Source organism: Arachis duranensis, chromosome 8 (assembly GCF_000817695.3).
Source record: "Arachis duranensis cultivar V14167 chromosome 8, aradu.V14167.gnm2.J7QH, whole genome shotgun sequence".
Classification (NCBI taxonomy): domain Eukaryota; kingdom Viridiplantae; phylum Streptophyta; class Magnoliopsida; order Fabales; family Fabaceae; genus Arachis; species Arachis duranensis.
In genome coordinates, this window is record NC_029779.3 from 47651846 (window position 1) to 47670401 (window position 18556).

Genomic DNA, 18556 nt, shown 5'->3' on the forward strand with positions numbered 1-18556 from the left:
CATCAGGAACAATATTTTGCAGTTTAGCTTGATGTGAAAAACATTATTTGATGCCAGTTTTAACAAATTTAATGTGTTCATAGATGATCATCTTACCTATCATACCAGTTCCAAAACGCACTCTTCCATATCTGGCTCAGAATATGCTGAAGTACACAATAATTGTTCAGTATGTGCCAAGGCTTCTGCGGCTTTATCTACTACTCAAAGAAATAACCAACGCTTTTGGCACACTGACTGAGACGGCATGGGTTGGAGCTGCTTATAATCTTCTTCTCTGTATGCTAGCAAGTCATGTAAGCTAATTTTATTGCTAAATATTACCTCTCCTGAACACGTATCATCTTCTATCAAGCACAGTTTTATGACCACCAAGAACATGTTGCATACCAGGTAGTTGGAGCTTTTTGGTATCTGTTTTCGGTGGAATCAGAGGTCCGGTGTTGGCACACAAAGTTGAAGCACACTAAATTCTCTGCTGAGTCCTACCTTAGCTGTGGACAACACTACAAACAAGATGTTTTATCACTTTTGAACAGCTCTAACACTTGCCCTTACATTGATATTGATCCTCAAAACAGCAAAGACCCAACAGTTTTCGATTTCGGGATATTTACACCAGCTCTGAAGTCTCATGTGGTAGAATCAACTACAGGTTTTACTCAGAAGTTCTTCTTCTGCTTTTGGTGGGGTTTGCGCAATTTAAGGTTTCTGAACAAACTTTTCTGTTCTTCACTTGCATGCAATATTCATGTTTTATAAACTTTTGATATTCTTTTAGTTCATAATTTCATTCCTAGTGTTTCTATAATTTATCATTCATAACTTCTTATTTGAAGAGACAACTTAAAATTATTCCTAAAGTCAGATTGTTATCCTATTTTGCAGTTCTCTTGGGCAAAACCTCCTGGGTAGTACTTATATTTGGGAGAATATCTTTGCTATCTTTATTGCGATCTTTGGATTGGTTCTGTTCTCATCACTAATAGGAAACATGCAGGTGACTTTTTAGTTAGGACTACAATCATATAAAAGACCTTGTCGTCTTAGGCTGCGTTTGTTTACAAGCACAGTACACTGAGAAATAAAATCATGTTTGGCAAGTGAGACATGGACACAGACATCTATGTCCTGAGACACTAAATTAATGTATTTTGTATTCTTTTTTATAAGAGAGACACATAGACACTAGTAAGAGGACACAACTTATTTTATTATTTTTCCTCTCAATGTCCCTATTAATTTTTCATAACTACATTTTTTTACTATTATATTTTTTTCCTAAATGTAAGAAAGAAAATGCGTATAAATTGGACTTTTTATAATTTGTTTCAACTTATATGGTTTATCTAATTTTTTGTGTCTCTATCTTTTATGTCATGTTTTTAGCATCTTATCTTTTTCTGTTTTCAAAACCAAACATAGCCTAACAGACATACATAGATAGAGCAATTCACGAGTCATCCTCCACCAGATTTTAAACATGGGAAAACAGCAGTCACCTAGAAAGACTGACTAAACTAGTTTTGAACTGCTGCACCACTTGTAATGAATTTATGTATTGTTACAGAAATATCTACAATCTACAAGCGTAAGTGTTGAAGAGATGAGATTTGAAGAGATGAAAATCAAAAGGAGGGAGGTAGAGCACTGGATGTCCTACAGAATGATACCTAGCTCCTTGAAGGAAAGAATCAGAAGGTATGATAAATACAAATGGCAACAAAATAGGGGTGTTGAGGAGGAAGCATTAACTGGAAGCTTCCCTAAAGATCTCAGAAGGGACATAAAGCGCCATATTTGCTTGCGGTTAATTAGAAGAGTGAGTACATCCATTTATAAAAAGGAAATGTTTTATGCTGACAATCATTCAACAATAAAAGTCAATCAAGTTTTATGATGTGGTATTATATTATATATATGATTCAATGAATTCTGAAAAATATTTTAGACTTATATTATCTACGCTGAGTAATGAAAAGAAAATTTCATATTTTTGTTTCTCTAGGTGCCAATGCTTGAGGCCATGAACAACCAGTTATTGGATGCAATGTGTATTAGAATGAAGCCATTCCTTTATACAGAAGACAGCTACATTGTTTGTGAAGGAGATCCAGTCGAAGAAATCCTCTTCATTATGGATGGAAGCCTTGCTTCTGTAACAACAAATGGAGGGAGATCTAGTTTCTTCAACTGTTTTCTCAAGGCTGGTGACTTTTGTGGAGAAGAGCTTTTGGCATGGGCCTTGGATCCTAACTCCTCAAATCTACCCATTTCAACTAGAACAGTACAGACTTTGACAGGAGTTGAAGCCTTTGTTCTCATGGCTGATGACTTGAAGCTTGTTGCTATTCAGTTTCAACGTCTTATGAACATGAAACAGCTCCAACACACTTTCAGGCAAGGCTTGACGATTAGTTCATATTTTTCCTCCTTGATAAGATAATGCATCATTGCATTTTCATAGTTGTGTTACATGTATTCTTCACCTTTCCTTGTACATTACACCAACTCAGTTCCTTCTACCATTGGATAAGTGTGTGGAATCCAAATCACTTGGGCCTCATACTAATCCAATGGTAGAAAGTAGAGTGATTAAACTTAATGTACAAGAAAGGGTGGAGTATTAAATAAATAAATAAACGTTTCTCCAACTTTACATTCTGGTGTAGAAGTGTTGAAACAGGGAACTTGGTGATGAAATCATCCAAAACTACAACTTTTATTTAGATTCTGGTAGTAATTTGGTTAGAACTTAAAACACCCTATCAATTATTATTTGGTCTAAACAACGATCATCGTTTAAAGTCTTCTCATATGGTGCTAGAGTTGAGTTGGTTTGCAATGTGATTAAGACTTCCCATTGCTAGTTTTTTTTTTTTATTTTGATTTTGTATTTTTTTTTAAAGTTCAAACGAATCAAATCCGCAACTTACTTAAAAGGAAACAACATCCAATGTAATTGAATCACCAATGAGTCAATACTCACACACAAGTTATCAATAATATCAATAGCAAAAAACACCATTTGAACCATATAGTAGAAGCTATCATTCATAATTGCATTTGCATGTAGAAAAAAATGGTGTGGGGAATATGAGATTATGGCAAAGATCTTAACCAACTCCATCTTAAGCATGAAAATATAAGAAAACAAAAATATGCTAACCACATTCAGCAATTATCTCCAGGTTCTATTCCCATCAATGGAGGACATGGGCTGCATGTTTCATACAAGTAGCTTGGCGTCGGTACCAGAAAAAGAAGATTGAGAAGGCATTACGTGAAGCAGAACGTGGCATACAAGCTTTTACAAGTAAGGATGGGTATGTATCAAGTACTCCCCCCACTCGCTCTCTTCTGTATATGCATCAAGTTTTCATTCAATGGATTACATCCCCTGTCAATTCATCCAATGGATTTCATCTCCTGTCAAAGTACCAGGAAATGCATCCATTTACTTGTATCACATAATAAAAGGCTAAGTTACACCAACTTCCTTGAAATTATGTGATCTTTACACATGAAATCTTTAGAGGAAGTCTGTATCATGTTTTCGATGTTAGTATCACATTTTATAAAATACAAGAATGCTAGAGTATTATATAACTTAAATCTCATGGGAGGTTATGTATATTTTTAAAAATGGAAGTGTCATGTGTAAATTGTAATATTGCCTAACTTGCAGGGAGGTGAATACAATTTTCCCCAAAATAAATGGTTCATTTAGTTCACTTGGGCAGTTCATGAAAAAATTAAATAAAAGGATAAAAGTTACTTTTAATGATTTGCCTAAAAGTATAAAAAAATTACCTATTTCTAAATGGTATTCTCTGATGTATGACAAATTGACACAAATTAGTGCAACTAATAATTCAGTTATGATTGATGTTATTGCCACACTGTTACTGTCAGTTAAAGTATTTTCCTTTATTTAAAATGCTAATTTTGTGGTTCAAGTTCTTGATCTTCCTAAGTTTGCTGAAAATTTGTTCAAATGTCATTTAGACTAACTAACAAGTAACAACAAAGGGTTACATCTTCCTACCACACAAACCCTAGCCTACTCCAATGTATGGCCGCTATTAATGAGCTTTGATCATCCGATTATTTTCACTTTGGAGAACAGAGTCCTCAGCCACATAACTGTCATCTTGGAGATTTGATCTTATGATTTTTGTTAATGATGAAAGCTAGTTGATGCTACCAAGTGTTCAATCAATGTCTTCACTGAATTTATATTTTTGTTCAGGCTTGATGATGAGAGGTCAACATCATCAAATGATTCTACTGATGTTGGATTTCACAATAGAAAACATAAATCAAGAGTAAGCCTATCAAGTGATGGACCAATAAAAAAGGTGGTTACAAGGATCAAAGTTCTTGACCCACAGGGATCACTACTTCAGAAATGGAACAAAATTTTTGTGATCACAAGTGTGATGGCAATATCTGTTGACCCTCTTTTCTTTTACATCCCAGTGATCAATGACAGGGGGAAATGCCTTAACTTGGATAAAAAGCTAAAGATTACTGCATGTGTTCTTCGCACATTCTTTGATCTTTTCTATGTTCTTCATATCATCTTTCAGTTTAGAACTGGGTTTATTGCTCCTTCTTCTCGCGTATTTGTAAGGGGTATGCTGGTTGATGACACTGGTGCTATAATCAAAAGATACTTAAGTTCACATTTTGTCATTGACATTCTATCAATCATTCCACTTCCACAGGTATCTGCATCTTTTACTCGTTATGTTGTTCTTAATTTAGAGTTCAGGCATGCTTGCTTTGTTGTGTACTTGTAACAACTGGTACCTGCACGAATTAGAGTGCACCCACACACACACAGAGGAAGAAGAAACAGAAGGATGGATCGAGATGATCTCACCCCTGTACTATTATTGAATATAGGATAATGCAGAAATACAGAAAAGGGAAAATGATAGGGTTGTGATTAGAGAGCCAGCCTCTCTCGATGCCCATTCCAATACTCACTCCAAAATCTGCTCACTCACTCTCTATTCTGTTAGTCAAATACTCTCCTCATGATTTCCTCATTCCCTGGCCCATGTGGCAAGTTTGTTACAAATATATTCCTAATTGCACTTTTTCCCATACTACTCCTGTCTTCTTGCTACTGTAATGAAAAAGGCAAGGGAGGAATCTTCCCTTTATGATTCTTAGAAACTTCTATTCCATTCTCCTCTGACCTCAGTAATCTCATTGGGGCTGTTACGGTATTTATTAGTGCAGAAATCAATTTTCTGAAAAATAACTTGTACACACAACATGCATCTACAAAAGAAACTTATACAAGATGGTTAAGACAGGGTAATGATAAGAAGTGATCATCATAACCCTGCATAACTTGCTGAAATGAACTATGTTAACTTTTGTTGCAGTAACTACCTAACTAGTGGCAGCAACTCATGGCTATGACAACAGTGGCCATCATTAAACAAATAAAAGACTTTAGTTTAGCAAAATATTTTGAGTTTATCTGAACCATTGATGGTTAGAATCCCTTGAAACATAGTTAACCCCATGAAATGATTTTTATATCCTGGATGGAAGACATTCCTTTATGTTAACCTTAGATGAAAGTATTTTCCTACAACAAGTACCGTGATATCCAGAAAGAAGGCATCAATACTTTTCTATGATGAGAAGAACAATTGAGTTCACTGTTAATTTTGACAGTCCTAATTTTATTTTTCCTCAGATGGTCATCTTAGCTATTGTTCCAATCCCAAGATGCTCAGTTCCATACATGGTAAAGAATCTGTTGAAGTACACAGTAATATCTCAGTATGTACCAAGACTTCTGCGACTCTATCAGTTATTCAAAGAAGAAACAAAAACTTGGGGGGCATTAACTGAGACAGCATGGTTCGGAGCTGCTTATAATCTTCTTCTTTATATCGTTGCAAGTCATGTAAGCTGACTTTATTGCTCATTATCAACTCATCAATGGTCCTATTTATCATCAACAGTTTTATGATGAGCAAGAACATGTTGCATACCAGGTAATAGGAGCTTCATGGTATTTATTGTCAGTAGAATCGAAGGTTCGCTGTTGGCAGGGACAGTTGAAACATACTAATTTCTCTACCGAATCCTACCTTAGCTGTGGACAATACTATAAGCAAGATGTTCTATCACTGCTGAATAGTTCTATTTCTTGCCCTTACGTTGATACTGAAAACAACATAGATCCAACAGTTTTTGACTTTGGAATATTTACACCAGCTCTACAATCTCGTGTGGTAGAATCAACCACAGACTTCACTCAGAAGTTCTTCTTCTGCTTTTGGTGGGGTTTGCGCAATCTAATGTTGGTGAACAATCTTTTCTTTTCTTGACTACACATGCAAGACTGATCTTTTTTTTTACCTGAAACTTTATAATATCCTTGATTTGTTTGTCATATTTTACAGTGCTCTTGGGCAAACCCTCCTGTGTAGTACTTATATTTGGGAGAATATCTTTGCTATCATCATAGCCATCTTTGGGCTGGTTCTGTTCTGTTCACTTATAGCAAACGTACAGGTAACTCTTGGTTAGGAAATCTTATACATGATAGGGCTCTTGCACATATTCGGTGCAATACCAGAAGCCTAATTAGTTTCTGTTTCCATTTCCTGTTTTCACTTGTTCCAGTTTTTTCGAAACATAATACCGAAATAGAAAACACTAAAATGAAAACAGAAACCAATTAGGAAATGTTTTTGAATTTCCTGTAAGTAATGGATTTATGGGTTGTACTGTAACAGAAATATCTACATTCCGCAACTGTAAAAGTTCAAGACATGAGATTTGAGGAGATTAAATTCAAGAGGAGGGATGTAGAGCGGTGGATATCCCACCGTAAGCTACCAAAAAACTTGAAGGAAAGAATTAAAAGATATGAACAATACAAATGGCAAGAAAACAAGGGTCTTGAGGAGGAAGACTTAATTGCAAACCTCCCCAAAGATCTCCGAAGGGACATAAAGCGTCATCTTTGCTTGCACTTACTTAAAAAAGTGAATATCATCTATGATCATCTCATCCAATCTATAAATTATCTTTAATTAAAAGTATCAGCATAATGTATGTTTTACCATCAATAGATCACATATTTTAAACCTTCTGGAGTAGTAATATAACTGTTTCAACAATCATAAGGCTGGATATCGTTTGCATAAATTAAGCATTTATATTCTTATGACACCAGGTGCCAATGCTTGAGAATGTGGACAAGAGGTTGTTGGATGGCATGTGTGATAGACTGAAGCCAGTCCTTTACACGGAGAAGAGCAACATTGTTTACAAAGGAGATCTGATTGATGAAATGATCTTTGTTATGAGTGGAAAACTTGCTAGTACCACAACAAATGATGGAAGATCTAGTGCTGTCAAATCCTTGCTCTCGGCTGGTGACTTTTGTGGAGAAGAGCTTCTAACATGGGCCTTGAGTCCTAACTCCTTAGATCTACCATTACCAATTTCAACTAGAACAGTAGACACTATATCAGAAGTTGAAGCATTTGCTCTATTGGCTGATGACTTGAAGTTTGTTGTATCTCAATTTCGAAATCTTATAAATAGCAAACAACTCGAGCAAACTTTAAGGCAAGGCTTGACAATACATGTTTTACTTTTTCCTCTCCTTGATAATGCATCTTTATATTCTTGTCTAGTATTAGAGAATAGGACACAAGGTGCAGAAGTCATCCAAAATTATGACCTTTGTTTAGATTTTGAAGTGCATCTATGTGTGTGTGTATTGTCTGTTTAAACCACCACCAGCATTTGAAGAGTATTAAACCCGAGACCTTAATTAAGGGGAAGAGTACAAAACCAACATAATTCAATTGCATTCGAAATAAGATAGAAACATTATCAATAGTGATGAAAAATACGTTTAACGACCAACCCTATTGTAGGTCATTATTCCTACTTGCTCATGTTATTAGGGTAAGGATCTTCTAAGTAACTCCATCTTAAACATGAAAATTAGAAAAAAGCAGATAGAATTCAAAACCTTATTCAGCAATGTGTCTCCAGGTTCTTCTCCCAGCAGTGGAGGACGTGGGCTGCATGTATGATACAGGCAGCATGGCGTCGATACTTGCAAAAAAAGGCTGAGAGGGCCTCTTGTGAAGCAGAAGAACTAGATGCTTTTGCAAATCAGGATGGGCATGCATCTTCACCAAGCTCTGCCACATCTGTATATGTATCAAGGTTTGCATCCAGTGCTTTCCAACTGCGTGAAGTGGCAATTATTTATTTCCTTCACTCATAGAAAAAAAAAAAGTAAAAGCTCTTCCGCATGATTTGATTTGCCAAATAAAAAAAAATTCAATTATGATTGATGTTACAAAGATTACTACAAGACTATAGTTAATTACAAGCAGTTTAAAAGTTTAAATTGAAGGCCAAATATGAGTTTAGGACAAGATTAACAGCTTTATTTGTAGTTCAAGTTCCTGATCTTATGTTCACTTTCATAACTGATTTGTTCATCTAGAATATTAACTATTCAGCGACAATGGGGTAGGTTGTCCGTAGCCCATAGACGCCATTATTACATCCAGAGCTTTGATCATCATATCATCTTAACTTTGGATAACAGTATACAGACGTTGAATTCTGAATTGGCCTCTTAGATATTTGATCTTATGATATTTGTTGATGGAAACTAGTTGATGCTAACATATAGATGAGTCCTATTTCAAGCTACTTTCTTACTGAGTTGATATTTCTATGCAGGTTTGAGGATCAGAGATTAGAGTCAACTGCAATAACTGAGAAGAGTGGTTGCATTAGTGAGAAATTTCTAAAAAGAAAAGTTAAATCATGTTTGAGTCTAACAAGTGATGGACCAACCATAAAGTTGACTATTTGGAGCCAAGTTATTGATCCACAGGGGCCACTATTTCAGAAATGGAACAAAATTTTTCTAATCACATGTGTGATGGCAATATATGTGGACCCTCTTTTCTTTTACCTCCCAGTGATCAATGACACAGAGAAATGCCTTAGGTTGGATGAAAAACTAAAGATCACTGCTTGTGTTCTTCGCACACTCTTGGATCTTTTATACATTCTTAGGATCATAATTCAGTTTAGAGCAGGGTTTATTGCACCTTCTTCATGTATGTTGGGAAGGGATGAGCTGATTGATGAGACTACTACCACTGTGAAGAAATACTTGCGTTCAGATTTCATTATTGATATTCTATCAATTATTCCACTTCCACAGGTATTTGCCTCTAGTTCAGTCCTTTTCAAGTCAGAAGTGCTTGTATTTTTTATGTAGCATAAAACATTTAGGACTTTTCTGATTCATTAATGTTTAGAGCCTCTAACTATATAATTAACCCAACAAACAGAACTATGTGCCTATTGAGTTATCTTCATAGTGAATTATTTTTCTATGACAAGTTACTTGCTATCTAGAAGGCATCAGTAGTATCGAGATGATATTAACATCTTAATGTGTTCTTAGGTGGTCATCTTAGCCGTAATTCCAATCCCAAATTGCTCAGTTCCATATGTAGCAAAGAACTTGTTGAAGTACACAATAATAGCTCAATATGTGCCAAGACTTCTCCGATCCTATCAACTATTCAAAGAAGTAACAGGAACTTCTGGGATATTGACTCAGACATGGGCTGGAGCTATTTATAATCTTTTTCTCTATATGTTAGCAAGCCATGTAAGCAGAGTTTGTTGCTTGTTATCATCTTATATATTTTCGTAGTCATCATGCTAAGTTTTATGACCACCACGAACATGTTGCATACCAGGTAGTTGGATCTTTCTGGTATCTATTTTCGGTAGAATCAGAGCTTCGGTGTTGGCATACACAGTTGAAACATACTAAATTCTCTACAGAATCCTACCTTAGCTGTGGACAATACTACAAACACGATGTTCTATTACTTTTGAATAGCACTACTTCTTGCACTTACAGTAATACTAATAACATCGATCCAACAATTTTCAATTTTGGAATCTTTGCACCAGCTTTACAGTCTCGTGTGGTAGATTCAACCACAAATTTTCCTCAGAAGTTCTTCTTTTGCTTTTGGTGGGGATTGTGCAATCTAAGGTTGGTGAACTACCTTTATTTTGTTGCCTACATATGCAGATAGATTTCATGTTCCATGAACTTAAGTTAGATATCCTTATCTTCTTAATTTCATTCGAAACTAAAATATATCATTCATTAGTTTTTATGACACCTTTGAAAAATGTATACAATTAATGCATTCCTAAAGCAATAATTTTTGTCCTACTATTTTGCAGTTCTCTAGGGCAAAACCTCCTGTCTAGTACTTATATTTGGGAGAATGTTTTTGCTATCTACATTGCCATCTTTGCATCGGTTCTGTTCGCATCACTTATTGGAAACATGGAGGTAATTCTTGGTTAGGACATAGGATTGTGAACATGACATGAAATTATACAAATGATGATAGTCTTGCACATATTGTGTGATCATATCAGTACATGGCCATAGTGAGTAGCCATAGATAGTGCTATTTGTATGCCTTTTGCTATGATTTTTTTTAACTTTTTCTTTCTTTTCCCTCACTTTTGTTGTTGAGAAACTTGGATGATGTTTCTGATGGATGATCAAGATGGCAAAAAGTTCTGGACTTTAGAAATGGGCAAAGTTCACTCTCCTTCCAATAGAACCAAACTACATTATTTGAGCCTCACTCAAGTAATGAATTCATGTGTTGAATTTTGTTGCAGAAATATCTACAATCTACAACTGTAAGAGTTGAGGAGATGAGATTTGAACAGATGAAAATGAAATGGAGGGACATAGAATGGTGGATGTCCTACCGTATGCTACCTCACTGTTTGAAGGAAAGAATTAGAAGGTATGAACAATTCAAATGGCAAGAATATAGGGGTGTTGATGAGGAAGCATTAATACTAAATCTCCCTAAAGACCTCAGAAGGGACATAAAGTATCATCTTTGCTCGGATTTAATTAGAAGAGTGAGTATCATTCATAATATGTTCCTAATCCAAAATAAAGTGTGATACTATCAACTAATCATATCAAATTTTTATGTGACTTTTTAGGTAGTTACAATAAAAGTCAAGTTTTAATGGCAAGATTATTATATAATTGTATAATTACATATTAAACTTTTACATTGTTATTGCTTCAGGTACCAACATTTAAGAGCATAATAGATAGACAGGTCTTGCATGCTCTGTGTTATAAACTAAAGCCAGTTCTTTATACCAAGAATAGCTGCATTGTATGTGAAGGAGATTCTGTTGATGAAATACTCTTCATTAAGCATGGAAACCTGACTAGTTGCACAACAAATAGCGGAAGACCTGGTTTCTTCTACTCCTCTTTGCTCAGGGCTGGTGACTTATGTGGAGAAGAGCTCCTGACATGGGCCTTGAATCCTAACTCCTCCTCATATCTACCCATTTCAACTAGAACAATAGAAACCATATCTGAAGTTGAAGCCTTCGCCATCAAGGCTGAGGACTTGAAGTCTGTTGCTTCCCAACTTAGACATCTCATAAACAGCAAACATCTCCAGCATACTTTCAGGCAAGGCTTAACAGTGTTTTCCCCTTTTTTTTTTCACCTTGGACATTGATAAGTACATTCTTGTTTAAAAGTGTTACACAAGTAACACATATAGGACACCAGGTGCAGAAATCATCCAAAACTAAGACTTATGTTTAGATTCTAAGAGTACTTTGGTTATATTATACTAGGCTTACTACAGTTTAGCAGTTCCAGCATAATTTTTGCTATTCACGCGAATCAAACCCGAACCTTATTGAAGAGGGAATACTTCTGAATTTCTTGAATCAACATTATTGTGGATATTCAATCATGTTAGGCACAACTTTAGTAATAATATCAATCATGATGACCGAAACTATTTGATGAACCTCCTTATAGTAGTCGTAGCAGTCATCATTCAAAATTGTAGTTGTAAGAAGGGGACGCAGAACTATGTTAAAGATGGCATAATAGGTTTGATCTTAAATATGAAAACTGAAGAAAGTGAATATGCTTCCTAACTTTATTCAACAATGTTTCTCCAGGTTCTATTCCCTTCAATGGAGAACATGGGCTGCATGTTTCATACAAGCAGCTTGGCGTCGATACCAGAAAAAGAGGGCTAAGAAGAATAACTCTGCTATTGATGGATTTCAAGAAAGACAAGTTCAATCAGGGACAAGTCCTGCAAGTGATGGACCAACAAAAAGTTTTGCTTCTAGGATCAAAGTTCTTGATCCACAGGGGCCTCTATTTCGTAAATGGAACAAAATTTGTGTGGTTACATGTGTGATGGCAATCTTTGTGGACCCTCTTTTCTTTTATGTCCCAGTGATCAATGAAGAGTTAAAATGCCTTAGTTTGAATAGAAACTTAAAGATTACTGCATGTGTTCTTCGCACATTCTTTGATCTTTTCTACATTCTTCACATGATATTTCAGTTTGGAATCAAGTTCATTCCTCCTTCTACTAATGTGTTTAGAACGGGTATGCTGATTGGCAACATTAGTGCTATAGTGAGGAGATACTTAGGTTCTCATTTCATCATTGACATTCTATCAATTATTCCACTTCCACAGGTATATGTCTCTTCTGCTCATTGAGTCTTTCTAAATTTAGATGTATTTGTTTTTGGTGAATCATTATCCATATTTTATCTGAACCAGGGATCGTTAGAACCTCTAGGTATATAGCTAACCACATGAAATGATTTTTATATCCTAAACAAAAGAGGGGAGAACATTCCTCTAAGTTACTGGAAGCAAAATATTTTCCTATGAGAAGTATCATGGCATCAAAGTTGAATGCATCACACTCACTAATAATATTTCAATTTAGTTTGATGTGAAAGACAAAATTTGGTGGAGTTTTACAATTCTAATGTTTTCTTAGATGGTCACCTTAGCTATCATTCCAATCCCAAATTGCTCAGTTCCATTCGTGGCAAAGAACTTGCTGAAGTACACAATAATAGTTCAGTATGTGCCAAGAGTTTTGCGACTCTATCTGTTATTCAAAGAAGTAACCAGAACTTATGGCATAATGACCAAGACAGCATGGTCAGGAGCAGCCTTTAATCTTTTCATTTACATGCTAGCAAGTCATGTAAGTTAACTTTATTGCTTGTTATCACCTCATCTATGTTCCTAGTTACCATGTTATGACCGCCATGGACATGCTGCATACCAGGGAATTGGAGCTTTTTGGTATCTACTTTCAGTAGAATCAGAGGTTCGATGTTGGCAGACACACTTGAAGCATAATAAATACTCCACTGCATCCTACCTTAGCTGTGGACAACACTACAAGCAAGATGTTCTATCACTTTTGAACACTTCAACATGCGCTCATGTTGATCCTGATAATAGTACAGATTCAACAGTTTTCAATTTTGGTATTTTTACAACAGCTTTACAATCACGCGTGGTTGAATCAGTTACAGAGTTTCCTCAGAAGTTCTTCTTCTGCTTCTGGTGGGGTTTCTGCAATCTAAGGTGGAGAACAACTTTTATCTTAGTTGACTGCACAAGCAAGATTCATTTTCTATGAATTGAAAATTTTATAGATTTCTTTGCCTGTATTTCATTCTTAATATTTTTAATGGATTTACATCCATCAATTTGTATGATACCTAACAATCAATACATTTATAGAATGATTTGAAGATTGAGCTTAAAAGCATTCCTGAAGTCATAATGTTTATCATATTTTGCAGTTCTCTTGGGCAGAACCTTCAATGCAGTACTTACATTTGGGAGAATATCTTTGCTATCTTCATTGCCGTATTGGGATTGATTCTGTTCTCATCACTTATAGGAATCATGCAGGTAATTCTTGGTTATTAGGAGTATATATGACAGAGTTCTTGCATATATCTGTGCAAGTAACTGACAACACTCGTAAGTAGCCACAGATATTGCAATTCATCAGTCACTTTTTTTTACCCTTTTTCCTATGTTGTTGAGACAGTAAAATGATGTTTGTGATGGAGTAAATATTAAAATGGTAATGAGATAGATTCTAATGCGCTCATGGGTTGTGTTGAACACTAAAACAGAAATATCTACAATCTACATCCCTAAGAGTCGAAGAGATAAGATTTGATGAGATGAAATTCAAAAGAAGAGACATAGAGCGCTGGATGTCCCACCGCATGCTACCAGACACTTTGAAGGAAAGAATTAGGAGGTATGAACAATACAAGTGGCAACAAAATAGGGGTGTTGAGGAGGAAGGAATAATTGGCAGTCTCCCTAAAGATCTCAGAATGGACATAAAGCGTCATCTCTGCTCGGATTTACTTAGAAGAGTGGGTACCATTCATAATCATCTTCGCTCAATTTAAATATTGATTTTGTATCCCATCAACTAAATATATCTTTTGTGTCTTCGGTGTAGTGATGATAGATGCCGATTTGTTTTTAAAACTTAGCATTGATTAGATGAATATATATAAAAATTTACTCTCAAAGTGAACCAAAACTATTATAGGTACCAATCCTTGAGATCATGGACAGACATCTACTGGATGCCATGTGTGCCAGATTAAAGCCAGTCCTTTATACAGAGAACAGCAGAATTGTTTGCAAAGGAGATCTGATTGATGAAATGCTCTTTATTATACGCGGACAACTTGCTTGTGCCACAACAAATGTTTTCTTCAAGGCTGGTGACTTCTGTGGAGAAGAGCTTATTACGTGGGCCTTTTATCCGAACTCCTCAAATCAATTACCCATTTCAAGAAGATCAATTGAAACAATAACAGAAGTTGAAGCTTTTGTTCTCATGGCTGATGACTTGAAGTTTGTTTTTTCACAATTTCAAGACCTTAATAAAAACAACGAAAAGATCCGTCACTATTACAGGCAAGGCTTCTCTATATGTCTTCCTTCTTTTTTTTTTTATCTCGTTGATAATTCGTCATTACAATCTAGTACAGAAGTCTAGAGAATAGAATACCTGGTGCAGTAACTATCCAAAATTAAGACTTTTGTTTAGATTCGAAGGAATTTGGTTAGGTCATCCCATCATATATTTTTTGGGCCTAAACCACCATTATTCATATTCTATTAGACTCTAGCTAATTTGATTAGGGTTGGGTCAGGTTAGTATGAAAAGTAAGAGTCTTGAACACTAATTTTCTTTATTTCATTTCAATATTTCTTTCGGTAGACTCAAGCCTAAGGCCCCAGTTCATAAGATAAGTGGCAAATCACTTGGACCAACGGTAGAGTGATTATGTATGGTATTAGATTAGAATCTGTTATAGGATAACTAAGATAACTGTGGATGTGGTTTATCTTATAGAGGATTAGATTACATATCGTTTTATCATATATGTGTGATACATCTTGTATATGGTTGTTTATAGTGAATATACAGACACAACTTTCCCTCAAGTGTGTTAGCCACAAATTAGAAATAGTATTAATAGCGATAATTTAAGTGTTTGAGGACCAACCTGATACAGGAGTTATCACTGATAAGTGATAACTGCAATTGTATGTAGAAATGTGCTTGAGAGAATGTTTGAATTATCATAAGATCATAGAATAACCACCATCTTACCTGAAAACAGAAAAAGCAAATACGTTTTATTAGCTTATTCAGCATTGTTAATGCAGGTTCTTTTCCCCGCAATGGAGGACATGGGCTGCATGTTTCATACAAGTAGCTTGGCGTCAGCACCGAAAAAAAGAAGGCAAAGAGAGCATACATGAAGCACAAGAGCTGCATGCTATTGGAAGCGAGCAATGGTGTAGCTCCTCAGTAAGCTTTGCATCCAAAGTACCTGTATCTAACTTATCATGCAAAGCATTACAACCCACACGAAGTGGCAAGCGCAAGAGGATGCCATAGACCAAAGTGATGTATATCATATGCTCGTGATAAAATCTATTGCATTCTTCAGAACATTGGAGTATTATGGATGAAAAGATGATGTAAAGCCAAAAAAACTGACCTGTATGTTATGTTCCACTTGTTCATTCACATTCATCTCATTTACTTTCAACTTCAAAATCTACACTCATTTCTTGTCTAAATTTTCTCTCTGAAACCAAGAGAAATATGCACAGATAGTATAATCAACAAAAATATCAGAAATTGGATACTCTCTGAAACTAAGAGAAATATGCAAAGATAGTATAATCAACAAAAGTCCAAATTAGCCATAAAAAATTGTTGTGCCGGATTGACAAGACTAAGCCAACCTTCTTTATTTCGAAATTGCGCAACAGCTATTATGATACGAATTTCAGACTTTTTCGAACTCCCATACTAACAAGCTTAAGAATGTACAATACGCGAAATCGCAGCCTCTACAATGATCAAGACGAAAATATATTCATTTACAGAAACAATCACATAAATTTTAGATCTCTCTCTCTCTCTCTCTCTCTCTCTCTCTCTCTCTCTCACACACACAGAATCTGTTGAAATTTCGGGAATCTAAATCGTGTAAATAAAAAATTATGACTGCAGGAAATTGAAATCAGATGCAGATGAAGTTGCGGTTACTTGTAGAGAATGGAGAAACGAACCTTACGAAGATCGATCAATGAGCAACGTGGTTCTCATTCTTCTTCTGGCAGACTGGCACTGATCACTGTCGTAGTTAAGAGGTTGAAGCAATCGAGTTGAGCTGAAAAAACTCAAAATAATAATAATGAAAAACAAAGGTCCCACCGAGATTTGAACTCGGGTTACTGGATTCAGAGTCCAATGTCCTGACCACTAGACCATGGGACCTTAGATGACTTTAAGTTGAGATATTATTTAATTTAAGTATACTAAAAATTAACAATTCAATTTCGAACCCACAACCACAAATAAATTAGTTCTTACTCATATTTTTTTGTGATAGAAACTGAATTATTATTTTATTTTAGTTAAAAATTAGATTATCAAGTGAAATAATGGTTAGATATTGTATTGGTATTTATTCAACTAATTACTAGTATAAATTTATGCTTATGATTTTATTTTTATAATTATTTATCTTGTTGCATTTGGGAAGGGGATTGCTTGATGTGATACTTAATTGTCAAAGAAACATGGATGATTAATGAAACTATAACCTTTGAAACAACATATATTATATGAAGAAGTATAGGGAGTCAATAGAGTATCTGTACAATGTGTACAATGGGGATATAAGGATGTTCGATTCAATAAGATATCAGATGTTTATTATCCCTGGTATCCGGATGGTTATTTTGGATAGTATGAGTATATTGTGTTTGAGAAATTAGTGGTATTTTACCTTGGATATTTATTTTTTTAACTCATATTATGCCAAATAAATAGTCTATTATACACATTGTACAAATATTCCATTAGTTCTGTAGCGGGATTCATATTATATATATCATGGTAACAAAAACCAACTCGATATGACTATATATAGTACTTCATTATTGTCGTTTTTTTCGCTTTATAAATGTTAAACTTATTATTTGATGTAAACAAAAAAATATGTTTTTTTTATCTTTAAATGATGGCGAAAGCTAGTGCACTCCAGATAAAGTAGGGAGTGCAGCACTCCTTAAAAGTTAATCTGCTATCAAAAGTTATCAGGTAAATTTAATTTATTTATTATTGTTATTATTTTTTTTGTCATGGGCTGAACAAACAAACCAGCACTAACAAAAAGACTAATTCCTCTGTTACTCTGTTATTGTCGATGTGATGTCTTCAAATATTTTCACTGTTTTGTTTGATGGCAGGTGCTTCCACTATCATTTTAGCTAGCTATAGATTTTGACGCTCTTGAACCCACCATATTCCACTTCTACCATAAATGACCATCAAAGTCCGAAAAATTGCTGCCATAGAAAAGGAAGACGCATGTCTGTCGCCACTGCTGGTTAGCTAACTCCAAACGCAAAACGGATTCTGTAGGAGAACCCCGGTTTCCATGAAGGCACGTGATTCTCAAATGACGACGCAGTCAAAGCACAATATGCATGGCAGTTACAACAAGTCCATTATCTTTTATTTCAAATTAACCTCAACGTGTACGTAATAAAATGAAAAATTAAAATACAGTTATATTTAAACAATTATTTGTATTATTTTTTTATTAATTTATTCAAAAAATAATTAAATTCTAAAGCTAATTGGTATAAAATATTACAGATATAAAACTAAGAAAAATTTTTATTTGTATAAAAATGAGCCTAATAAATAATTATTCTATTTAATATATAATTAAGAGTATTTCTTTCTTTGCCAACGAATTATAGTTCAAATGACATAATCTCTTTATATTCATCTAAGAATTGGTAAAAAAAATACTTCTTTCTTTTATTAACTTTTTTAAACATTAATTATTTATTTTACATACAATATAAAAATAAATGAATATAATATTTATTGAGTAGAAGCAATTACACAAAAAATTTTGTTGTCATAGTATTTGAACGAAAGAAAAGAAAATGTTATTTTAAGAAAAAATAATAATATATTTTTAATAATACTCTTAATACAAAATAATAAATTTTAAATATTTTTTT

General features: G+C 34.6%; 1 protein-coding gene, 1 long non-coding RNA gene and 1 other non-coding gene across 10 annotated transcripts in view; 1 reads left to right on the forward strand and 2 right to left on the reverse strand.

The window, feature by feature from the left end:
* The window catches only part of LOC107463392 (cyclic nucleotide-gated ion channel 1), a 30432-nt gene extending 14420 nt beyond the window's left edge, over positions 1-16012 (forward strand). For 2 of the 5 annotated variants that reach the window (XM_021129940.2, XM_016082178.3), the window contains 26 exons: positions 84-296; positions 394-707; positions 889-1000; positions 1571-1822; positions 2009-2400; positions 3192-3326; positions 4253-4730; positions 5723-5935; positions 6027-6334; positions 6438-6549; positions 6774-7025; positions 7217-7614; positions 8050-8226; positions 8755-9247; positions 9494-9703; positions 9795-10099; positions 10297-10408; positions 10750-11001; positions 11178-11578; positions 12085-12619; positions 12933-13145; positions 13230-13534; positions 13756-13867; positions 14098-14349; positions 14532-14905; positions 15665-16012. In XM_021129940.2, the coding sequence (XP_020985599.1) occupies positions 84-296; positions 394-707; positions 889-1000; positions 1571-1822; positions 2009-2400; positions 3192-3326; positions 4253-4730; positions 5723-5935; positions 6027-6334; positions 6438-6549; positions 6774-7025; positions 7217-7614; positions 8050-8226; positions 8755-9247; positions 9494-9703; positions 9795-10099; positions 10297-10408; positions 10750-11001; positions 11178-11578; positions 12085-12619; positions 12933-13145; positions 13230-13534; positions 13756-13867; positions 14098-14349; positions 14532-14905; positions 15665-15899 (7155 nt within the window). In that variant the 3' untranslated portion in view covers positions 15900-16012. The remainder of the gene's footprint in view (positions 1-83; positions 297-393; positions 708-888; positions 1001-1570; positions 1823-2008; positions 2401-3191; positions 3327-4252; positions 4731-5722; positions 5936-6026; positions 6335-6437; positions 6550-6773; positions 7026-7216; positions 7615-8049; positions 8227-8754; positions 9248-9493; positions 9704-9794; positions 10100-10296; positions 10409-10749; positions 11002-11177; positions 11579-12084; positions 12620-12932; positions 13146-13229; positions 13535-13755; positions 13868-14097; positions 14350-14531; positions 14906-15664) is intronic. The other 3 variants (XM_021129935.2, XM_021129942.2, XM_021129943.2) reach the window with 3 other exon arrangements.
* LOC107463394 (uncharacterized) lies at positions 3321-16699 on the reverse strand. Of its 4 annotated transcripts, none has more exons than XR_002367019.2 (6): positions 16583-16699; positions 16003-16092; positions 15757-15837; positions 15502-15608; positions 8027-8248; positions 3321-3429 (listed from the first exon to the last, which is right to left on the reverse strand). It is a non-coding gene; the product is annotated as an uncharacterized LOC107463394 (long non-coding RNA). The 4 variants fall into 4 exon arrangements; XR_008002100.1 differs by lacking the exon at positions 3321-3429 and adding an exon at positions 7382-7493; XR_002367023.2 differs by lacking the exon at positions 3321-3429 and having other exon boundaries at positions 7838-8248; positions 15757-15831.
* Positions 16700-16718: 19 nt separating this feature from the next.
* Positions 16719-16790, reverse strand: TRNAQ-CUG (transfer RNA glutamine (anticodon CUG)). Its single transcript has one exon. It is a non-coding gene; the product is annotated as a tRNA-Gln (tRNA).
* Positions 16791-18556: the final 1766 nt, after the last annotated feature.